The sequence below is a fragment of the Phaenicophaeus curvirostris genome, chromosome 15 (genome assembly GCF_032191515.1).
Source record: "Phaenicophaeus curvirostris isolate KB17595 chromosome 15, BPBGC_Pcur_1.0, whole genome shotgun sequence".
NCBI lineage: Eukaryota > Metazoa > Chordata > Aves > Cuculiformes > Cuculidae > Phaenicophaeus > Phaenicophaeus curvirostris.
In genome coordinates this window covers 10,754,456-10,774,066 of record NC_091406.1, presented here as the reverse complement: position 1 = coordinate 10,774,066, position 19,611 = coordinate 10,754,456, and the positions used below count along the sequence as shown (strand labels likewise).

The window sequence follows — 19,611 nt, the reverse complement described above, 5'->3', positions numbered from 1 at the left end:
TCCCTGGGAGATCAGTGAGTGTTTAGATCACTTTAAATCCAGACCACTTATGTTTGTTAGGCAAGAGAAAAGACAACCTCTTTTGGGCTGAGGAGGAGAGGAAGAAAATTTCTGCTCCGTTCTTTGAGGGCAGAATTGATTTTAAGGATGCTGACTGCTGGAGAAGGAGCTTTTCTCCTCCTCCTGTACACAGCTTTGTCCTGTCTTCTCTCTACAGGTTTATCGGCAGCTTCATTCTGCTGTCCTGTTGGCACAGCAGGTTTATAGGTGACACAAGGTTGTTGCAGAGGTCAAAGAGAAAATGCTCTTTGGGATTCTGTTTACTTTGCTCTGTTGAGAAGGAGGGAACAGGGAGAGTTTGGGTAACATCCAAGCCAGAGCCTGCTCTGGTGAGGCAGGGTGCAATGTTTTGCCCACAGCACCTGGTATATGTGCAGTAGCCATCAAGGAAAGATGTTCACATGCAGTAAGATTACAGAGGGCCAGTGCCTTGTGCCAGGTGTGTTCAGAAACTACTCACAGTGTCTTGCATTTTCTGACAGGAGAAGCAGTGTTTGGTTCTGCTGCTGTCACCCTGAACTCTCTTCTACTACATGGAAGTCCCTGGTGGTTCATCAGTTCCTTAGGTCAGGCCTGTTTTGAGGTAGGAAATTAGCAGCGAGGCACAAAAAAGGCTATTTCAATAGGGGATCTCCATGTGGAGGAGGCAATCGATAGCTGCTAACAAACAAAAATCACGAGAATTGTTTCCCAATGCTTATTTATCCCAGCATTGCCAGAGAAGGGGTCAGCTGCTCTTTGGGAGAGCATTGGAAAACGCTCCCAAGCTCTTGGCACAGCAAGCCCTGTTTTGAAATGGGATTTAAGCAAACACTGAGATATGAAGTGGGTTAAAGTGCTGCCTGCTCTCAGCCACCCTGGTGACCAAGAGACTCAATTGACATTTGCTGTTGCAAGGAGGGCCTCGAGTAAGTGAGCATTGGAAGGAATCTTCTTCCTCTGCTAAATTTTTTGCCAGTATTTTTAATCCCACATGTCTGTGAGCCCTAAGCATGGGCCCAGGCTCCATGCAGCTGGCAGCTTGCAGGAGGGTGGTTTATCCTCAGGCTCTGGAGACTGACTGGGCCACTGATTTAGGTACATCTAAGAGTAGTCATCAGATCAATCCCTAAGACTGTTCGCTCTTCTTGTAGTTTAACAGGAAGTACAGAGGCTGAGTCACTGGTTCATTGCAGCACTGACTTGGTGCAGAGGAACCTGAAACCATCCCAAAGTTTCTGTTTCTGTGGAGGCTGGCAGAGAGCTCCAATATCCCCCTGCCACTTCTATTTTTCATGCTTTGTTGTGTGGCCACATCCCTTTAGCAGTGCTATGCAAGGTACCTGCAATGGTGTAGAGACCCCAAACCACAATAATCAGACTAATGAGAGACAGTGAAAACAGAGCTGTCATATCCTACAGCAGCTATAGGGGACCTTTCTAAACCTCCACTGTTGAATGGTATTTCCATGTGATTATTTTCCAGTTCTGGAAAAGTCCCTGTAGAGATGAGAGGGCTTGCAAAGAGTACAGCACAACATCTGCCCATTTCACATGACAGCCAGGAGAAACTCGCTTTTGTGTGGTACTAATCTTCACAAACTCATCAGATCTTGGAGAGGAGGGGCTGTCCTGAGAACATGAGACAGATTAGCACAGGCCAGAGCACCAGGAGGAAGAAACTTTATCCGAAGTTGGATAACGCGTAATGTTTTTGGAAAGTGCATTAGGCAGGAGCTAGAGTGTACAGGCGGGCTTCAAAACAAATACCTGTGCCCCCCATTTTCTTTCAGTCCTGAATGCTTTTTTTCCCCTCTAGGGGCAGTGTCCAAGTCCTATAAGAAAGACCCAATTTTTGGCACTGATACTGCAAAGCCCAAACCTGGAAAGGCTGGAAATGTTTCAAGCAACCCTGTAACTGATGGATTTCCTGCCTGGTTTTGTATATCTCAACACTTTGGGTGAATGGTCAAGCTCCTGGTGAAACCTGCAGAGATTTACGGGTTGACCCATCACTCCTATGTGACAGGTCACTACACTGGGCAGTCCTTGGGTTAGTAGCTGGGATGTGCACTGCCTACAGAGCTAAATGCATCTCCTCAGCAGCTCTCCTGCGTACATGGCAAGCATCTGTTCCAGAAGTCCAGTCCAAGGGTCTCAGTGGTCTCTTGACTCAATGCACATCCCTTCTCTAGGCCGTGTTTGTGTCAGTCTCACAAGTGAGGAGTGTTCAGGATACACAGTCTGTGCTCCTCCCTACAGCTGTCTGCAAAACTCTCTCTCTTGTGGGCTCTGGACTGTGCTAACACTTCTTCCCTTCCCCAGCTGCAGAGCTTTAGTACTGTCTCTCATCATAGATGGGAAGGTTTACACCATTGCTATTTTTAAGAGACTAAGTCTGCCCGTAAATAGGATGTTTTGTTGTTAACTTGAGTGTGTACTTTTGTGGTTGAGAATGATTGTGCCAGGTGAAGACACTCCTGAAATTGACTCCTACTTCTTCCCCCAAGCTCAGTTTACCACTTCTGTTGCTGGTTTAATAGGCACATTGGAGGATCCAGAATTCCCTGCTCAAACTACGAATAGCCTCAGAGCAATGGGTGTAATTATAGCAAGGGTAGAAAGCAGGGTGCATCTCTCTTCCTGTAAATGTTATTCTTCTCTCAGGGACTGCGTAGGTCCTCTGATCAGTTTAAGCGCAAACGTTTAATTGAGCTAGTAGAACAGATAGTCCTAGCATCCACCATTCATTTTAGAAGGCTATTTTTAATTCTCTCTGGTGCCCCACCTCTGGGTTTTGGCACGGAGGAAGCTTTCATTAGCGGTAACAGATCCTCTGCACTTGGCCAGCTCACCTGCAGCTGTGCAAAGTGTTGTTTATAGCAGAACAAATCATGGACAATTTACCTCCTTTTCCTTTAAATAAGACTGTCCTGAAGATATCATTTAAATCTTTGTTGTGGTCTTTCTTTCTCAGAACCAGTTTGAGAGATGGGGGAGCCGTTGCAGTTGCCCATGGAAACTTTTTACAGATACATAGCCTGAATTCGTCTTTGCTGCATTTTGCCTTTATATCCCAAGGGTCCATCACTCTCTATGTCATTCCTTTCTCACACCCTTCAGAGACTGGGAGGTAGTTATCCCATGTACCTGCCACGCCATAGCAGCTAGAGAGCTGGGCCAGATGTGATTTCTGCCCTGACCCAAAACTTGAGACTCCCAGCTCAGGCTACGCACACATGCACCGTAAATTTGACTTAACACCCATGATCAGGTGTGTCATTTGTGTCACTCATGCTATAAAGATTAAGGCTATCCTATTCCCGGAGCAGATGGCAAAGATTAATTAATTCTTACTGCACCTGGGGAGGAGGTGGTAATACAATAGTGTCCCCATCTGACAGGTTGCAAAGCTGCAAGGCAAAGTGTTGGGTTTGAGGCCAGAGCTGGGTCTCAAGGTGGAGGGGAGTTGTGGGCAAGAGTTTCTGGTACCTCTTTACTCCTTGGATGCCTGTGGAGGCAGACGGGGTGAGTGCTGCTGGTGCTGGGAGTAGCCCGGTGCCTTGTGGCTGGTTTAGCAAGAAGCTGAGCCCAAGCAAGCACCCTCCTTGATGGGGCTGATGGGCTGGACTCGGCACTGAGCAACACAGCGTCTGGTCCCATGGACCTGCAAAGCCCTGGGCTGCTTTGTGGGCTCCCTGCACATATCAAGCCTCTGTGCATTCCCTGGAGGTGTTTAAGGCACGGGTGGACGAGGTGCTAAGGGACATGGTTTAGTGTTTGATAGGAATGGTTGGACTCGATGATCCGGTGGGTCTCTTCCAACCTGGTTATTCTATGATTCTATATGTGGGAAAAGGGTAGTTTTGCTCCATATATAGGGATGCCCTTGGGGCCATGGTCGTGATGCAGAGGCATCACGCTAGTGGAAACCCCTTGTGCAGTGCTACCATAGTCAGCAACACCAAACGAAGGGGGTGCCTCTGCATCCAGAACACTCTCCTAAGTGAAGATGTGTTTGCAAACTACAAGACAGTCTTGCCCTGCCGTGCCTGGCCGCTGGTCCCCTGGCCCAGTGTCCCTGTCCTTAGCCTGCAGTGCCACCTGCAGCCGGCGCTGTGCAGCCGCTGCCACTGCACCAGGCTCTCTCCAGCTGCCAAACCCCATTCTGGCCAAAGGAAAGCCTTGCTCCCGGTGAATCCTGCCCATTTGCTCTTCCTGGGGATGTTTGGGTTTTTTTCTGACATTAAATTGGGATTTGCTGCAGGAGGAGCTGAGCAGGGTTAGTGGAGCAAATAGCAGAGGGAGAGAAAATTGTGCTGACGAGTAGTGAGAAGGTGACAATGATGACAGAGGGATGTTGCTCTGTCGTACAGACCTTCCTCTGCCTGGGTGCCCAGGCTCTTTAGCCAGGACCAGCAAAACTTCCTACAGATTGTGTATTGAGTTAGGATCTGAGCTGGACCATGCATTGGGGCAGCTGATGCCAGTGCACAGGAGACTGTCCCAAGCCCCCCTTGGCCTCCGAGAGCAGGGACCAGTTTGCTGTGTGCATCCATGGTGGTGGTGGAGTTGCTTGGCCAGCTCTGTCTGCAAGCAGGAAAGTGGGTAGAAAGTGAAAGGTCTCACCTGGCTGTACCCATCTCACCTGGCTGCTGGTTTGGTCTCTCTTCTCCTCACTCTGCCTAAGTTTCTGGCTCACGTCTCTCACGCTGGGGTCCCCAGGGTGTCCTGGCGCTGATCACAGACCAGCAGGTGCTCGGGAGTGGTGGCCTGTTCTCTCAGGAGCGGGTGCTGACCCCGGCACACAGGCTGGTTCTTGTCCCCTCTGTGCAGGAGCTGACTCTGCGTCGGTCGACCCCTTGGTGCTGGAGCAGTATGTCGTGGTGGCAGACTACCAGAAGCAGGAGAGCTCCGAGATCAGCTTGTGCGTGGGCCAGTTGGTGGATATCATTGAGAAGAATGAATCAGGTACAGCGAGTTTGACTTGGCAGAGTGTTTCGAGTCCACTGTGTCACAGAGCAGGGGCAGGAGTAGCAATTGTGTATTGTCAGTGTTTTCCTAATAGGACCTTAAACAAAACAGCCCCAGGCACCTCATGGGAATGTCCTTGGATGGTCAGTTGAGGAGGGATGCGGAGGGAACAGCGTCATTCTGTAGGCTGTCTGTGTGAGCATCGACAAGACTTTGTGAGTGTCTCTAAAGGAAGGGTCTGATTACCCATGTGCTGAGTGCCAGGCGCCATCTGTCTTTTACATTCTGTACTCTCTGCTTCTTCATGATGAAAAACTTGGATGAAGGGTCCTGAGGACAAAAGCCATTCCCAGAGTTTGCAGGCTTGCTTTATTGACAGCAGGAGACACTCTCACAGTGCCCATGAAAGCTCCCATTGTGCATTCGCAATGAAGCACCCTGCCGTGGAGCGGGGGCAGGCAGCCAAACCATTCACTTGCTTCTAAACTTAAGCTTGCTCTTAACCTCTGTAAAGGGATTGAGTCATGTTGTGGGCCCAGCTTCTGGAGTTTGTTGAAAAGCGGAATTTATTCCCTGAAGTTAATTGAATTTGCTTAGGGGCAAGATAAATGGTGGAAATAGATTTTAAAATTCTGGAAACCCAGTCCCCGGAGGATTAGATGCACCAGCAGCTGTGTTTGAGAAAGAGAAAATAAAAGCAACCCCGAAGCAAGTGAAACCTATTAGTACAACCAATTCAAAAGATATGTCGAATAATTTATTTATCAAATGCCAGCCCTGATTTTCCCTTCCATGCAGGTAGCTGCCGATTCCCTCCCCGACAATCTATTTGTCTTTCTAAATGACTCACTGGTGAGATTCTGAGGATAATGCTTGGTCTTTATTTCCCCTCACGTAAATACACAAATACCTTGTGCTTTTAATAACTGAAGAGCACACGTTTATTTTGATTGGACACCCGGGGTGGCCCAGAATTGTTTGTGGCCGCTATGGAGCTGGCTTGGTTTCCACTGGGAGAGCTCATGTTTTAATCCTCCTGCATTAGCTCTGAGCTTTTAAAATTTGCTGTTTCCACAAATGTAAAGAAGGCAAAAGCACAGCAGGAGTCGGCTATCGATTTGCAGACAGTGTATTCATCTCTACTAATTGGCCTGGGCTTGCTGACCCAGACTGAGGGAAAATGAACCATGAAGGGGAAAAAAAAGTAAAGCAAACACGGTGGTTGGAGCCATTCAGTTCTCAGTCTCTCCCATGTTTTGTGGGGAGGGAACCATACATTTAGATAGCATTCAGCTGCAATTCTCCCATGCTGCTGCCTGTGCTCCCTTTCAGATAACGCTTTACTCTGTTGCTTTGGAGTCACCCCAGCGTCCTGTGCAGGCAGCAAGGAGAGGGCAAAGCTCCCCAGGCTCATGGTTTGGAGGGGAGGAGGGAATTTTGGCTGGTGGGAGCCATTGACTGAGCTGCCTGCTTTTTTCTTCTCAGGATGGTGGTTTGTGAGCACTTCGGAGGAGCAAGGCTGGGTGCCAGCAACCTGCCTGGAGGCTCAGGATGGTGTCCAGGATGAGTTCTCAATGCACCCTGATGGAGGTAAGAGCCTGCTGGAGACATCTGCCCCTGCTTCTTCGTGCTGAACTGCACTAAGCTACAGGACTGCTTAGCCCTCCCTTAGTTAGGCAGGGCAGGACCCCATGGAAGGACAGACCCACACGTGCTGTTCAGTCATGTCTGCCCTTAACAGTCCTACCTGCCCAGCACTCTGCTCCAGTGCTGCAACAGGAATGGGACAGCTGGATACTGGCAGTATAACTGCTGGCCCCTTCTGCTCCCTCTCAGAGGGGCTGAAGGTGCCACCTCCAAGGAACACACAGTTCTGCCATCCCAATACCTCCTTTAAGCCTTAGGAAGCTGTTTTACCTGTGCTGGAGGAGGAACAAAGCTCAGGTCCTAGGACCCTTGCCTTCTAAACCCACGCAGAACGAAGAGCATGCATGAGCTTATGTTACGAGAACAGCAAGGTTGCAACCTTTGACTAAAGCAGATCTGAAATGCTTCTGGAGAACGCATCCTTCCCATTGACCACTGTATGCTCAAAGCAGTGCTGAGGCTAGCTCAGCTCCTTGCTTGGGGACGTGGGGGTGGGAGGGGGAGCTCAAACCAGGGAGGGCCCTCAGAGGGCTCCAATCTCTGTCCTACTCCATGGTGTCTGCCCCATCTTCTCTTGGACCTGAAGCACCACCTCGTTATGTTCTCTCTTATACTTCTCCTGCTTCCCCAACATGCTTTTCCCAGTCCCGTGGAGATACTGGTCTCTGCCCAGGCACGTTGGCCGCCGTCGGACTCTTGGGGACTTGTACAACAGTGGATGGGGTCAAGGTGGACTTCATAGAGACTTGTTCGCCTGCCCGTGTTTTGTTTGTGTTGTTTGCATGGTTGTTCGCTTTGCATGTGATGGACCCTGCTTGTGTCAGTCCTCAGTGCATGCCATACATGCCCCTCAGCCTTCCGTTAGGCCCACTCATGTCCACCTCTCTTTCCTATGTCAGCTATTCCTTCTAAATTTTGAGGCCTGTTTTTTGTTGAGAGACTGAAGTTTCTGCTTTCCCTCAACACAGGCTTCTTGCAACTGCTGCTTTAGTTCCTGGGAGAGTAACTCCTCTGAACCATGGCCCTGGGGTTGGTGGCTTAAATGGAAACAGGAGAAGAACCAGCCTGATTTTGCTAGACCTGACAGGACATTTTCTGCTTTGACTTATTTGCCTGAAGGATATGGGAAATCAGGCCCTTCATGGGCTATGCTCCTCCAAGAAGACAAAGCCAGGAAATGTGCACAGCAGGGGTGTACAAGTGTCCAGAGGTGTGGGTTTTGGAGCCAGACTTTTCCCAAAAATGACCTTTACCCTATTATGGCACTGCTTAAGCACAGGCAGTTGTTTTCCTGGGTTTCCTACAGGAGGGACAGGACAAGTTTATGGAGAGGGATGGATAAATGGACCTGTTTGCCCGATGTTGTCTGCATGGCTGTTAGGATGTTTCCCCTTCCTCTTGAAGAGAAGAGCATCCATATCCCTGCTCACTGTTGTTTGATCTAGTGGACAGGACATCAGATTCTTCTCCAGGTTCACCATGTGGCTTTGACCAATGTCTTGAAGGATGCAACTGTTGAACGGGGAAGCTCATGTAGCCCTGCTGTTGTAAAGCAATTTGAAAGCTGTGCATGACAGCATGTCTTTCCCTTTATGGAGGACAGATCTTCAAAGTCTCTGAGAAAGAAATTTGAGCTGAAATGGGTGCATTGAAGGGCTCCTGTGAAGAGCAGGTGAAAGGAGAACTGTCATAGGATAATCTTTAGTCCTGAGGGAGAGTAAGAACTGGTTTAGACAACTTCTTCTTGGACCAGACCAGCTCACCAAAGCTTACATTTCAAAATGCAGCTGGATTTGTTTTGAAATACGTTTCACTGGCATTTCTTTTGTGAATGGTTGTTTATCTCTGTGTGCTTGCACTTGTATTATGACAGGAATTATCATTATATAAACATTTGACCATTGATTGACCAAGTCCAGGTTTCTGTAAAACAATACCTCTGTGAAACTGCACTTTCTTTCCAACAGACGAGAAGTACACTGTTATTTACCCATATACCGCAAGAGACCAGGATGAAATGAACCTGGACAAAGGGGCTGTGGTGGAGGTGATCCAGAAGAACCTGGAGGGCTGGTGGAAAATCAGGTACCATTCCTCTCTCTTCCTTTTCCCTGGCACTGCAGCTGGGGCTGTGCAAAGCAGAGACCTGATGTGCATGGCATGTACAGTCCAAAGGAAAGTCTAGAGTATGAGGAAGGGCAGAGTACCAGAATTCATTTCTCTCCATTCCCTCAGACTAAGGGTAGCCAACATTCAGGGCTTCAGCTAATCATAGCTGTGGCTAAATATCTTTCAGATCCCCCAGTTTCCTGTGCTGGGAGGTGGATTGTATCACGGCATCACATGCCCGTGTAGTGCAAAGGGAACCAGCGTGAAAGCGTTAGTGTTACGTCATGGACGGCTGATAGAAAAACCAGTGAGTGTCCTTGGAAGCAGGCTGTATCCTCTGGCTGTGTTAGGAGGCTTCTGCAGAGAAAGGCTGTTGTCCGGGCCAGGTCTGCTGTGTGCAGGATGTGCTGACAGCAAAGACTGCAGACTGTCCCAAGCTGATGCTTTTTTTCTCCTGGAAGCTCATTCTCTCTTGTCTGTGGTCTAGAAAATGGCTGGACTTGAGCTGAGAGAGAACACATGCTGCAATTTTCTTAACCTTACATTGAACCTTTGGTCTTGGCAGCAGCAAAGCCCCAGGAAAACGTCCATTGACTTTTTAAGCAGAGAGCTTCCATGAGAGCTCTAAAGGCAATTACAAGCTCAGTCGCTGCTACCATCTGAACATAGTGGCTGCAGCCCAGACAGTGGGGAGCTTCTCTGACACTGGCCTGGGTCTCTCCAACGCAGCAGGGAGACTCCATAGAAGTGGTTTCTTAATCAGATCATAGGGCTGGTTTCTCTCCTAAACAGGGCAGATTTAGAGCAGGGAAGGGATTCAGGCTGCTGAACTTGTGCTTCCTTCAAAGTCCAGGTACATCAATCCTAGCAGCAGTGCTCTGGTTTCCCCCTCTGCTTCTCCTGCCAGTGCACTTCATTCCTGAACTGGTGCCATTGCCAAGGTGAAAGGGAAATCAGGCTTTGCGTTGTTCCCAACCCTCCGTCCACTGGCTGGGGTTGCTCTGCATGGGAACATCAGTTGTGGCTGGAGCTCTCCAGGTGCCCAGGTGCCATGGGCATGACACTGGGCAAGCTCATATTGTCCGGATGGTGCGGTACATTCAGACAATGAATGTTCTGAGCTCCTGGCCCCAGGGGTGTCCATTGGCTCAACACCGCTCAAGCACAGCTCCTCCAGGAAGGGTTTGTGGCCCCAATGTAGTGCAGAGGCATTGACACTTGCCATTGTTGCTTCTGCAGGTACCAGGGCCAAGAAGGCTGGGCCCCTGCCTCCTACCTAAAAAAGGGGAATGGAGAGATGTTTTCGCAGAAGCTGGGAGGCTCCTCTGCTCATTCGTGTGCCTTGGATCTGGATGGCATCTCCCGGCAGCAGGTCATAGCAAGCCGAGAGAAGGATGGACTCACTGGCCAAAGGGATGGGAGATTTGACAGCCGTCCCCTGCCCAATGCTGACATGCGCCGCAGTAAGTGACCCGTCAGGAGGAGGCTGGTGGTGGCTGGCGTGTCAGCACAGCCTCTCCTGCAGGATCTTGGCTGACATAATGTGGTGTGAGGGAGGCATAAAGCTTGCAGGCCCTCTGAGCTCTGCAGCGAGGTCTGGAGGTGACATTGCACAGGCAGGTGGGCCATGAGCAGTGCTGCCCAGAGACCTGCTGAGGATCAGCAAATATGATGGGGATAAAAGCCTCCCCCTCCCAGACTGGAGATGCTGTCCTCTCTTCCGAGGCATTTTAACCCTTCTGCAGGCCAGGTCTTCTGGATCAGGCCTCTGGTGAAAAAGCAATTTCATGTGGTGACCTCAGATGCATATCCCTGCAGCACCTGATGGTGCAAAGCCTGTTCCTCTTCAGTGACCCATACCACTCAGGGCACTGGGAGACAGGTTCCTCCTTCAGCTTCCTTGCCCATGGAGCAGATTTGGTGCTTGCCTTTCTGTCTTCTCTTTCACTTGTCTTTTGTGGACACATGTGACCAAAAGCCAGAAACTCAACAGTATCTGAAATTCTTCCTTCACAGAGTCACCAAAGATGAGGCAGAGGCCCCCTCCTCGCCGAGATCTCACCATAGTAAGTGTCAGCTGATGTAGGAAAGCAGCAATGGCAAAGGGATTTGGAGAGGAGCACTGAAAAGAAGCTCTGGTTACTGGTTATTCCTTGCCTGGGATCTTGCTATTGTACCAAGGGTTCTACTTATAGTCAAGCCTAGAGTATGCATGCTGCCTCCCTGCTGTCTTAAGACTCTTCCGTTTGCATGTGGTCTTTAAATGAACTTCTGGCCAGTCTTTCTTGTAAGGCTGGCTTGCCACAGGGAGGCTGCAGACTGGCTCCCTCCTTCTTGAGAGGGTGACTGTTGTCAGCAAGAGCTCTGGCACTAAGCAATTTTCTGCTCAGCCTGGAATGCTGGTTTGTGTTGGTGAGGGTGCTGTATGGGCACAGCTGATCTTCCTGACCTAGCCGTGCTGAATTGTGTCTCTGCAGGGCAGTGGTCTGTGTGAATTTTGTGTCGCAGCTTCTATAAAAACACACTGATGGGTTTTCTTTTTTCTTGTCTTAGCCACGCGGTTTGAACCTGCCTAAACCTCCTGTCCCTCCTCAAGTGGAAGAGGAATATTACACCATTGCTGACTTCCAGACCACCATCCCTGATGGCATCAGCTTCCAGGCAGGAATGAAAGTAGAGGTGAGATCGTCATATTCCTTTCTCACATTTTCACGTCAGTGCAGTGCTCCAGATTCCCATTGCCTGGGTATCTGTTTCAGGCAGGAGTTCCTTTTCCAGGCAGGGAAGATGTGCTCACCACGGGGTTCTGATTGGAAACAAGGCGTGGCGGTACGTGTGATTGCCTCTGTGGGCTGTTAACATCCAAGGGCTCTCCTAGAGTCGCAGAGAAACCTGTATGAGCTCATGAGTCTTTGGAGTCCCTGGTGCTCTTAGTGGCCTCCTGTCCTCCTAGCGTGTGTGTGCTCTGCTGTCTGAGCTAGTGGAAATTCAAGTCACATCACAAACAGGGGTAGGGATGGGTTTTTTTTCCTTACTTAGACCAGGTGTAAAATTAAAAGTCCTTCCAGAGCTGCTTTCCTAGCACATTCGCTTTTACTGGCAGAATTCCTCTTGCAGGTATGATTTGGCTTTTCAAAATGTGTGCTATGTTTCTCTAAGAGTATTTTTCATTGATGGCTGCCCCAGTCATCTCCTCCCTGGTCCCAGCCCCACTTCTGGAGCACACACAGGCTGGACGGTCCGTATCGCTGCCCGTTGATCGCTCCAACAGTGCCGCATAGTGGCCACCACCAGTTCCTGGCGTCCCACTGCTGTCGCCCAGGATGGTAACAGCTCAGCTGCAGCTCCTTGACACGGCTATATCATTTTTCAGTGCCATGGCATGCAGGTCCCCTTCCCTGGCAGAGGTCGTTAGCAGGTTCCCCTCCTGTTAGGATACCAGTCCTGTGATTCTATGGCTTTTGGTTACCAGGACAGGAAGGCACTGAGGCCATAAACCACCCTGACATCACTTCACCCGGCATCCCCTCCCGTGCAGACTGCGTGGATCTGAGGTTTTCTTTCCCCTTGGCAGGTTATTGAGAAGAACCTGAGCGGCTGGTGGTACATTCAGATTGAGGAGAAGGAAGGCTGGGCCCCTGCCACTTTCATTGATAAGTATAAGAAAACCAGCAATGCATCCAGGCCAAATTTCCTGGCTCCACTACCCAGCGAGATGGCCCAGCTCCGGCTCAGCGATGCCACAGCCAACAGCAGCACTGGCGAGGAAGCGACAGGACCGTGCCGTCCTCTGCCAGAGGCTCCTCCTAATGGTACAGACTGTGGTGGGAAGTGGGCCAAGGACTGGAAGGGAAAAGAGGCTCCCGAGAGTGGGGACCCAGCCTTTGCCGGTAGCTATGAGGAGATCTTGGACCGTGACACAGAGGAGAAGCCCAGCCTGCCACCCAGGAAGGAGTCCATCATTAAATCAGAAGGCGAGTTACTGGAGAGGCAGAGGCCTCCCCCCAAGCCCCCAGGTATGATTTTGCCCATGATCCCACCCAAGCAGTCAGCAGCCCCGAAGGACAGCAAGAAGCCTGAGCTGAAACCAGAGAAGGGCAAACTCTTCCAACTGAAAAATGAAATGGGACTGGAATGTGGACACAAGGTGTCAGTCAAGGAAGTGAAGAAGCCAAACCTCCGGCCCATTGTCAAGCCAACCAAGCCAAAAGCTGAGCCCGTGGAAGACAAGCCTGAGCCCATCACCCAGAATCCATTCTTGAAGTCAAGACCTCAGATCAGGCCAAAACCTGCTGCAGTCCCCCGGACTGATCCACCTCCGCCTGATGATAAACTGGACATTTGCAGCTTGCGGAGCAAGCTTAGACCTGCAAAGTGCCCAGATAAGCCCTCTGAGCAGGACACCACTGCCAGTGAAAGCTCCCTCAGTAATGCCACGGTCTCTTCAGAGGCTTCTGGGAGGTTTCAGGAGCGACCGAGTATGGAGAGCAAACCCCTTCCCAAGCCAGACAGCCTTGCTGTGAAAGAGGCACTGCCCAAATCTCCCCTGGGCCCACCTAACACCCCGTGTGCCAGGGAGCCTCCGCCGCAGCGCCCCGTTGTGCCTCCCCGCAGACCACCCCCTCCAAAGAAAACAGGAGGTCCTGCCTCCTGCCCCGCCGTGGAGACCAGGGCCCCAGCACGGGAAGCACCTGAAATCAGATCATCCCCGGTACCAGGAAGGCCCATGCTGGTTCCTCCGAAAGCCAAGCCGTTCCTCTCTGCCTCCATCCAAGAAGAAGCCAAAGTGAAAAGCAGCGTAAGCCCAAAGGTGATATCCAAGCCAGTGGAGAGAGGGGAAACCAAGGAGAGGACCTCAGTCCTGTTCTCCAGCCCAGACATCTCCAGGGAAGCTCTATATGTGGCAGTAGCGGATTTTGAAGGTGATGAGGAGACCAACAGTTTTAAAGAAGGGACTTTGTTTGAAGTTCGCGAGAAGAACAGCAGTGGCTGGTGGTTTTGCAAAGTCCTGACTGGGGGGCCATGCTGGGAGGGCTGGATCCCTTCCAATTACCTACGGAAGAAGCCATAGCCGCTCCTCTGCTTGCACAGCTAGAGGTTTCCCGGTCTCTCACCTGAGTATTTAAATTAGCAGATTAATTTATAGTTTTCCATGAGGCTGGCTTAAAACACCAAAAGATGATAGTTGAGATCCCGCACCTTCCAGCTTGTTGGCAGCAGCATGGAAGAAGCAGCTTGGCCTCCACTCCCCACTCATGTGCTCCTACCCCCACTTCTCCCCACATCTCCCTGAGCACTTCACTCCCGTGACTGCGCTGGTAGCCCAGCTGTGCAGCCAGGGATGCTCTGACCAAGCTTCATGGCACATGGTGGCTATGACGGTTCTCCGTGCTGGGGAGATGAACCCTGATAGACATTTTTGCCACCTGTATGGGGGATTAAAAAATATTTGGCAGTAACCAAGGAGAGCAGCAAATTGTGGCATGGTACCAACAAAGGAATTCTGGCCCTGAGGCTCAGGATCATGGTCAAATGTTGCAGGTCACTTGCTTAGTCCAGGTGTGTAGCAGAGATATAGGGAATGTGGCAAAAAAGGAGGAACGATTGCTGAGAGCAGGGTCCCTGTATCTCTGCATGCATGTGCAGGCAGAGGTGTTCTGCTCTGGTTAAGGACTGTGCTTTGCTCCTCCTTGGCACGTGCCATGGGATGATCCCCTGGTCCTTCCCTACTCTACGACAAGTGTTAACTTCAACATCCTCCTGGTGGAAAAAAAAATAGGAAAATGCACACACAAATAAGAGGTCCTCGCTGTGCTGATCCAGGGCAGTATGCAGGCTTCTCCCTTGAAGTATTGAACTACAAGAGGTGTTTTGCTTAGGTAGCTGAAGAATGCTATGCAAGACACGGAGAACCGAAATGACCCCAAAGGCCCTGGAAATAGGATGCTTTGCTTTCCTTCCCACAAAGACTGCCCTGCTTGTTTGACTAATAGGGGACCACACGTTCCCGTGACCCACAGAGCTTCCCCGGGCTGGCGGGCAGCAGCCAGGAGGTGGGTCCTTCAGTCGGTGCTGATATTACCAAGTGCAATCCAGGATGTGGGAGTTCAGCTCCTCATCACAACCAGTTGTGAGGCATGTCTGGTGCTCAGGGGCTCCCTGCCTTGTTTATCACCCCACCTGCCTGTCTTCTGGGTGCTTTCATTTCATCCTGCGTGGCGGGCTGTTTGAGGGGCTTCAGGTCAAGCAGAGCCTGGGGTTTTTTCATGCTGACATTCCTGTCTGCCAAGCCTAATCTTGCCCAAAGTGTTGCTTAGCCCATCAGGAGGATGAGCATGGATGAGCTGTTGTTCCTCAGTGCTGCTTTCTTCCCTTCTGTACTTGTCTCCTTGCAGAGTCAGAGACACATTTCTCTTGCTAGAGGAGCTTTAAACCCAGCAGTTCTGTGGGTTTATTATTGACCAAACCCCTTTGTCCTTTCTAGTCTAATTGCACGTGTAAGTGCTGCAGCCACAGCTCCACAGCCGCGTTGTTTTGCTGTGGAATGTAATTATAATTTTCGCTCTAATTTGAGGCTGGCAGAATTGAAGGAGTGTTCTCCACCCCTGCAAGCACTCAATTCTTTCTCTGTCAAGTATTTTCTACCCTGGAAACATGGAGTTGAAGGTAACTGTCTGTGTACAGAATGAAAATGGTGGTGCCCCAGGCATTTTGTCCCAGCCCTGGTTTTATCGGATAGAGAAGGCCTGACCATCCCAGTCCAGCCTCCTATCCAGAAGCCCCAAGGTTCATTTTTAGCCATGGGAATGCATATACCTTGCTCTCTGGCTGGTTTATCTCCCTCCCATCTACAATTTTCTCTGGTAGCACATCAGCCTCTGATCAGGCTGACTCACCTGAGCTGCCAGTATGCAACACATCTACAACCCAGTTCAAGTTCCTTGTGTGGCACATTGCAAGGTGTTGCTGTGCTCCCAGGAGAGTTGCAGGGTGGGCTGGGGGAACAAGGCTGCCTTGTCTCTGCATGTCTCTTCCACCAGTAAATCCCTTTTGCTTTGGAATGGAATAGGATCGGGATGAGTTAAGCCAGAATTGCCTGGCGGCTAAATCCAACCCCCACCATATCAGGGAAGGGGGTTGTATCTGTTTCCCATGGCCACTCAGGCAGTTTCACGCAAGGGCAGAAGGGCTCTGTGCCCTTTCCCTGTGGCTCTGTGTCCTTGCTTTCTGTTTGTTGAATGGCCTTTTAATCTCAGAAGTATCTCTCCTTTCTCTGTCTCAGAGACCTCACTGCCCCTGGTTTTCCTCAGAGGGGACAATGCTATTTCTAGTGCCCTCATACTAAATGAAGGCTGTTTCCGCTTTCCTCCCAGACTGAACCTCAGAACTGGTAGTGCTTAATTTTGCTGACAAAAGTACTGTATTTGGCTCATTGAGCGTGTGACAGGATCGCTCCCTTGTTCCCAAAGAGCTTCCAAGAAGGCAAGGTGAATGCTCGAAGTGAGGGTTCACCCTCCGTAGGGTGCCAGCACCTGCAGCCTTTCCGCTTCCATCCGTGAAGGGACCCCAGGCTGGACAACAGCTCCCCTTGGAAAGATGCTGAGAGCGTCTGGGCTAGCAGGGCTTTGCCCTCCTCTGTCCAACACGTGCCCCCAGCTCGGCAGCCACGCGTGCCCTCTGCCAGCCTGCACCTCCTCTCTGTGCACTGCACATCACATGCAGCCAAGCTCCCCGACTACCTCGTGAGGAGGAAGAGAGCAGCTGGGAGGTCTAGTTCCCTGAGCTTGGCTGTGAGACGCATCAGCCAAAGACCAACCTCCCTCCTTGCCCACCACCTGTGCACACCTGAGGCCGGGGCGTGCAGCTAGGCGGAGGAGGGGATCACCATGGCTTGGGGTGGAAGAGCCAGGGGGCCTGTGGCTCGGCACATCCCTGGCAGGCTGGAAGCCCCGCTGCACCCTGCTCCTTCTCACAAGCTCTCAAAGGCCACCTGTCCACGTCTCACTATATTATGTAAGTGCATATAAATCTACATTACTGTGGGTGGGTGGGGGTGGGGTCAGCGGAAGATAGATGTAGCTGTGTAAATGCCATATCTATACTTTCACCATTAGGGGACTGGCTTTTGGGGTTTTTTTTTTGTTTGTTTGGTTGGTTTTTTTTTTAATGGGATTTTTTTCTGTTGTTTTCTTTTTTTTAAGAAATAAAAAAGATACTGCTTGACTGGTTTCAAGCACCCTTGTGAACCTGTGTCTGGCTGTCTTGTGTCTGGGTTGCAGCATGGTGGCAGCCTTGGGAGGTTTGCTCTTCTCCCAGCCAGATGATGAAGGAGTTGGTTTGGGCTCTGGCACATGCTGCTCGTCACTGCAACTGTACCGGCGAGGAGCTGTAAGTGCATCTCCATTAAGCTGCACTCCCTCCTGTTGCACAAGAGCCATTCCTAGGTGAAGTGTTTCCCTGTCCTCTGCTCCTTTTGTTTGCCACAGGACAAACGTGGCAGTGCTGTGTTTGCCTGGCTTTGTGGGGGCTTGTGGGAAGATCTTCTGGCTGTGACATCCCTTGCAACGGGGCAAGGGCAGGTCATGATTCTCGGACTTTGGACTTACGGTCCCAGGACACAAATGACCCCACTTTTTCATTGTTGCTGTGCTCCAAGAGACTGGAGAAGCACAGTTCAGGCATGGGTACATGGGTAGTGTCTCTGCACAGCTCTGGCATTGATGGCAATGTTCTTCCTGCGCAGCTGTGGCTGGGGAGGGAGGGTTGGGGTGGGGGTGTCTCCCTGTGTGTTCTCTGTGTCTCCACATGGAGTGTTAGCCTGGTCCCCATTTTGTAGGTCCTGGGTGCACCCCAGCACTCAGGAGGAGAAATGTCATTGCTAGGTTAAACAGAACTCAGCAAAGCTTTGCTTTTTCTCCAGACTTCCCGGTCGGTGGGATGTGCGATCCATCCAGGCCGTCTTGACTATGCACAGCGGTGCGTGGCAGCAGCAAAGGTCATGGGGACCCCAACAGCTCCTTGGGTATCACCTTTGGGTCCAAGCCCAGATGGGTTCCAAGCAATGGGGGCAGTGCAAGCGTAGCAATTGTGTTACTTCAAGCTCAAGCCAGCAGGCAGAGCCTGGTGATTTTGGGGGTCTTGGGGGTTCAGGTTGGCCCAGGTATGCGACCACATTAATTAAAAAGGCTTTGAGGAGCATAGTCATTGGACCCCAGACCCCAGGTTGCCTTCTAGCTGAGGGCTGTGCTGTAGTACACACAGTGCCTCGTAAAGGATGGGTGAGAAGCAGGGAAAAAGATGTTCAAGAGCATCTTCCACTGGCCTGGCTCACCACCTGCCAGCCTGCAACACGCAAGCCTTGCCTGCACTCACCTCTGGCTTTCAGGTGGCCATAACCCATCTCACTGCCACAGGGCTGCAAGGACCATTCACCTGGCCGTGCAGGTAGCAGGTAACAGCCCGGTGCCTACGTTGTATGTAGCATCAGGGCTTGTCTTGATATTCCCTTTACAGGCAGTGTTTGCTCACCTGCCTGCAACGTGCCCCTTGCCACCTGGCAGCAGGTGAATGCACCAGGGAGAAATTCAAGACCTGTGACATAACATGGATATTGCACCAGCAGGGCTATATGGGGCCCGTCCCACCTTGCGCAGCTCCTTGCAGCCAGCACGTGTCCCTGCGGGAATGCTGCTCCTGGCACTGAGCAATGCCAGCTGCTGCCTGGATCCCAAGCATCCATGTGTCCGTGCTGCAAGCGGAGCTGGCAGCGTGCTAATGAACATTGGGCTTCAGCCATGGGAGGCTCAGTTTGGGCTGGTGCGTGCGTCACAGCACCCGAGCTGGCAGAGAGGAGGAGAGCAGCTCAGGGGCTGCAGGTGCTGTGGTGGGAGCAGGCAGTGGTGCTCCAGGGTCTCCCCAGGGCTCAGGGCAGCAGCCCCTGCAGTAGGTGCATCGCCCTAATGCCAAGCGTGGTGCAAGTCGCTCCGTGGCCTGAGGCTGGCAGCATTAGTCTGTTGGCAGCTCACAAGGATCGACTCTCTGGATGAAGTGGGGCGACAAGAGTTTATAAAAAGGCATTTTGGCATAAATGGCCATTGTTGGGCTCCTCCACCACCTGTGGCTTACGAGGATTTTCATACAAACACTCAACTATGACTGTGTTCTTGCCAGGGCAGAGTTATGAATGAATTGTTCCACTCTGCTTTAAACCACATCTGAGGCTGCTTGACTGCTGTGTGGCTTCAGTGGGCCACATTCTGGGATATAAACAGTTTACAGAGCAGCCTTCTATTGGCTTCTGCTTGTGAAATAAAGAGCCGAGCATTGCTACAAAAAAAAAAAGTGGAGGGGAGACGGTAAAACAAGAGAGGAACAAACTAAAAAAGCGGCAGCTTCTGCCCTGTGAGCATCACTCCCCCACGCTGCCTCGGCCCCATGCAGGCACAGGAGCACGGCCAGGCTCGCAGCTGCCTTGCTTGAGACAGTGCAGGCTGGGCGAGGAATTTGGGGCACTTGGACAGGGCATCTGCCACAGCACCTCCCTGTCTCTGTATCCTAAAATACACCCCTGCAGTGGCCGGCCAAACCTTCCAGGGTTTACAAGGTTAAATGAGGCAGGAACAACCCCCCCCTCCCCACCCCATTGAGCAGCCACTGTGCAGTGACCTCTAAGGAGCAAAGCAAAGCTCAGGCAAGGTATTTAAAGTTGCTAACATTTTTTCTTTTGAAGCAGAGGTGCCCGAGCTGAACAGAGGTGCCCTGCCTCTATGTGTTAGTATTGCCAGGCTTTGGAAATGAGGGATTTGCTCACCTTCCAGGTCAAACGCTTTTAAACATCCGGGA

The 19,611-nt window shown here is 51.1% G+C and overlaps 1 protein-coding gene across 4 annotated transcripts in view; it reads left to right on the top strand.

Annotated features, from left to right (window-relative positions):
* Window positions 1-13,938, top strand: part of SH3PXD2B (SH3 and PX domains 2B) — a 75,436-nt gene extending 61,498 nt beyond the window's left edge. For 2 of the 4 annotated variants that reach the window (XM_069869447.1, XM_069869446.1), the window contains 7 exons: window positions 4,876-5,010; window positions 6,499-6,603; window positions 8,628-8,745; window positions 10,009-10,232; window positions 10,786-10,835; window positions 11,323-11,448; window positions 12,344-13,938. In XM_069869447.1, coding sequence (XP_069725548.1) covers window positions 4,876-5,010; window positions 6,499-6,603; window positions 8,628-8,745; window positions 10,009-10,232; window positions 10,786-10,835; window positions 11,323-11,448; window positions 12,344-13,840 — 2,255 coding nt within the window. In that variant the 3' untranslated portion in view covers window positions 13,841-13,938. Of the gene's footprint in view, window positions 1-4,875; window positions 5,011-6,498; window positions 6,604-7,305; window positions 7,390-8,627; window positions 8,746-10,008; window positions 10,233-10,785; window positions 10,836-11,322; window positions 11,449-12,343 lie in introns of all 4 variants that reach the window. The other 2 variants (XM_069869445.1, XM_069869448.1) reach the window with 2 other exon arrangements.
* Window positions 13,939-19,611: the final 5,673 nt, after the last annotated feature.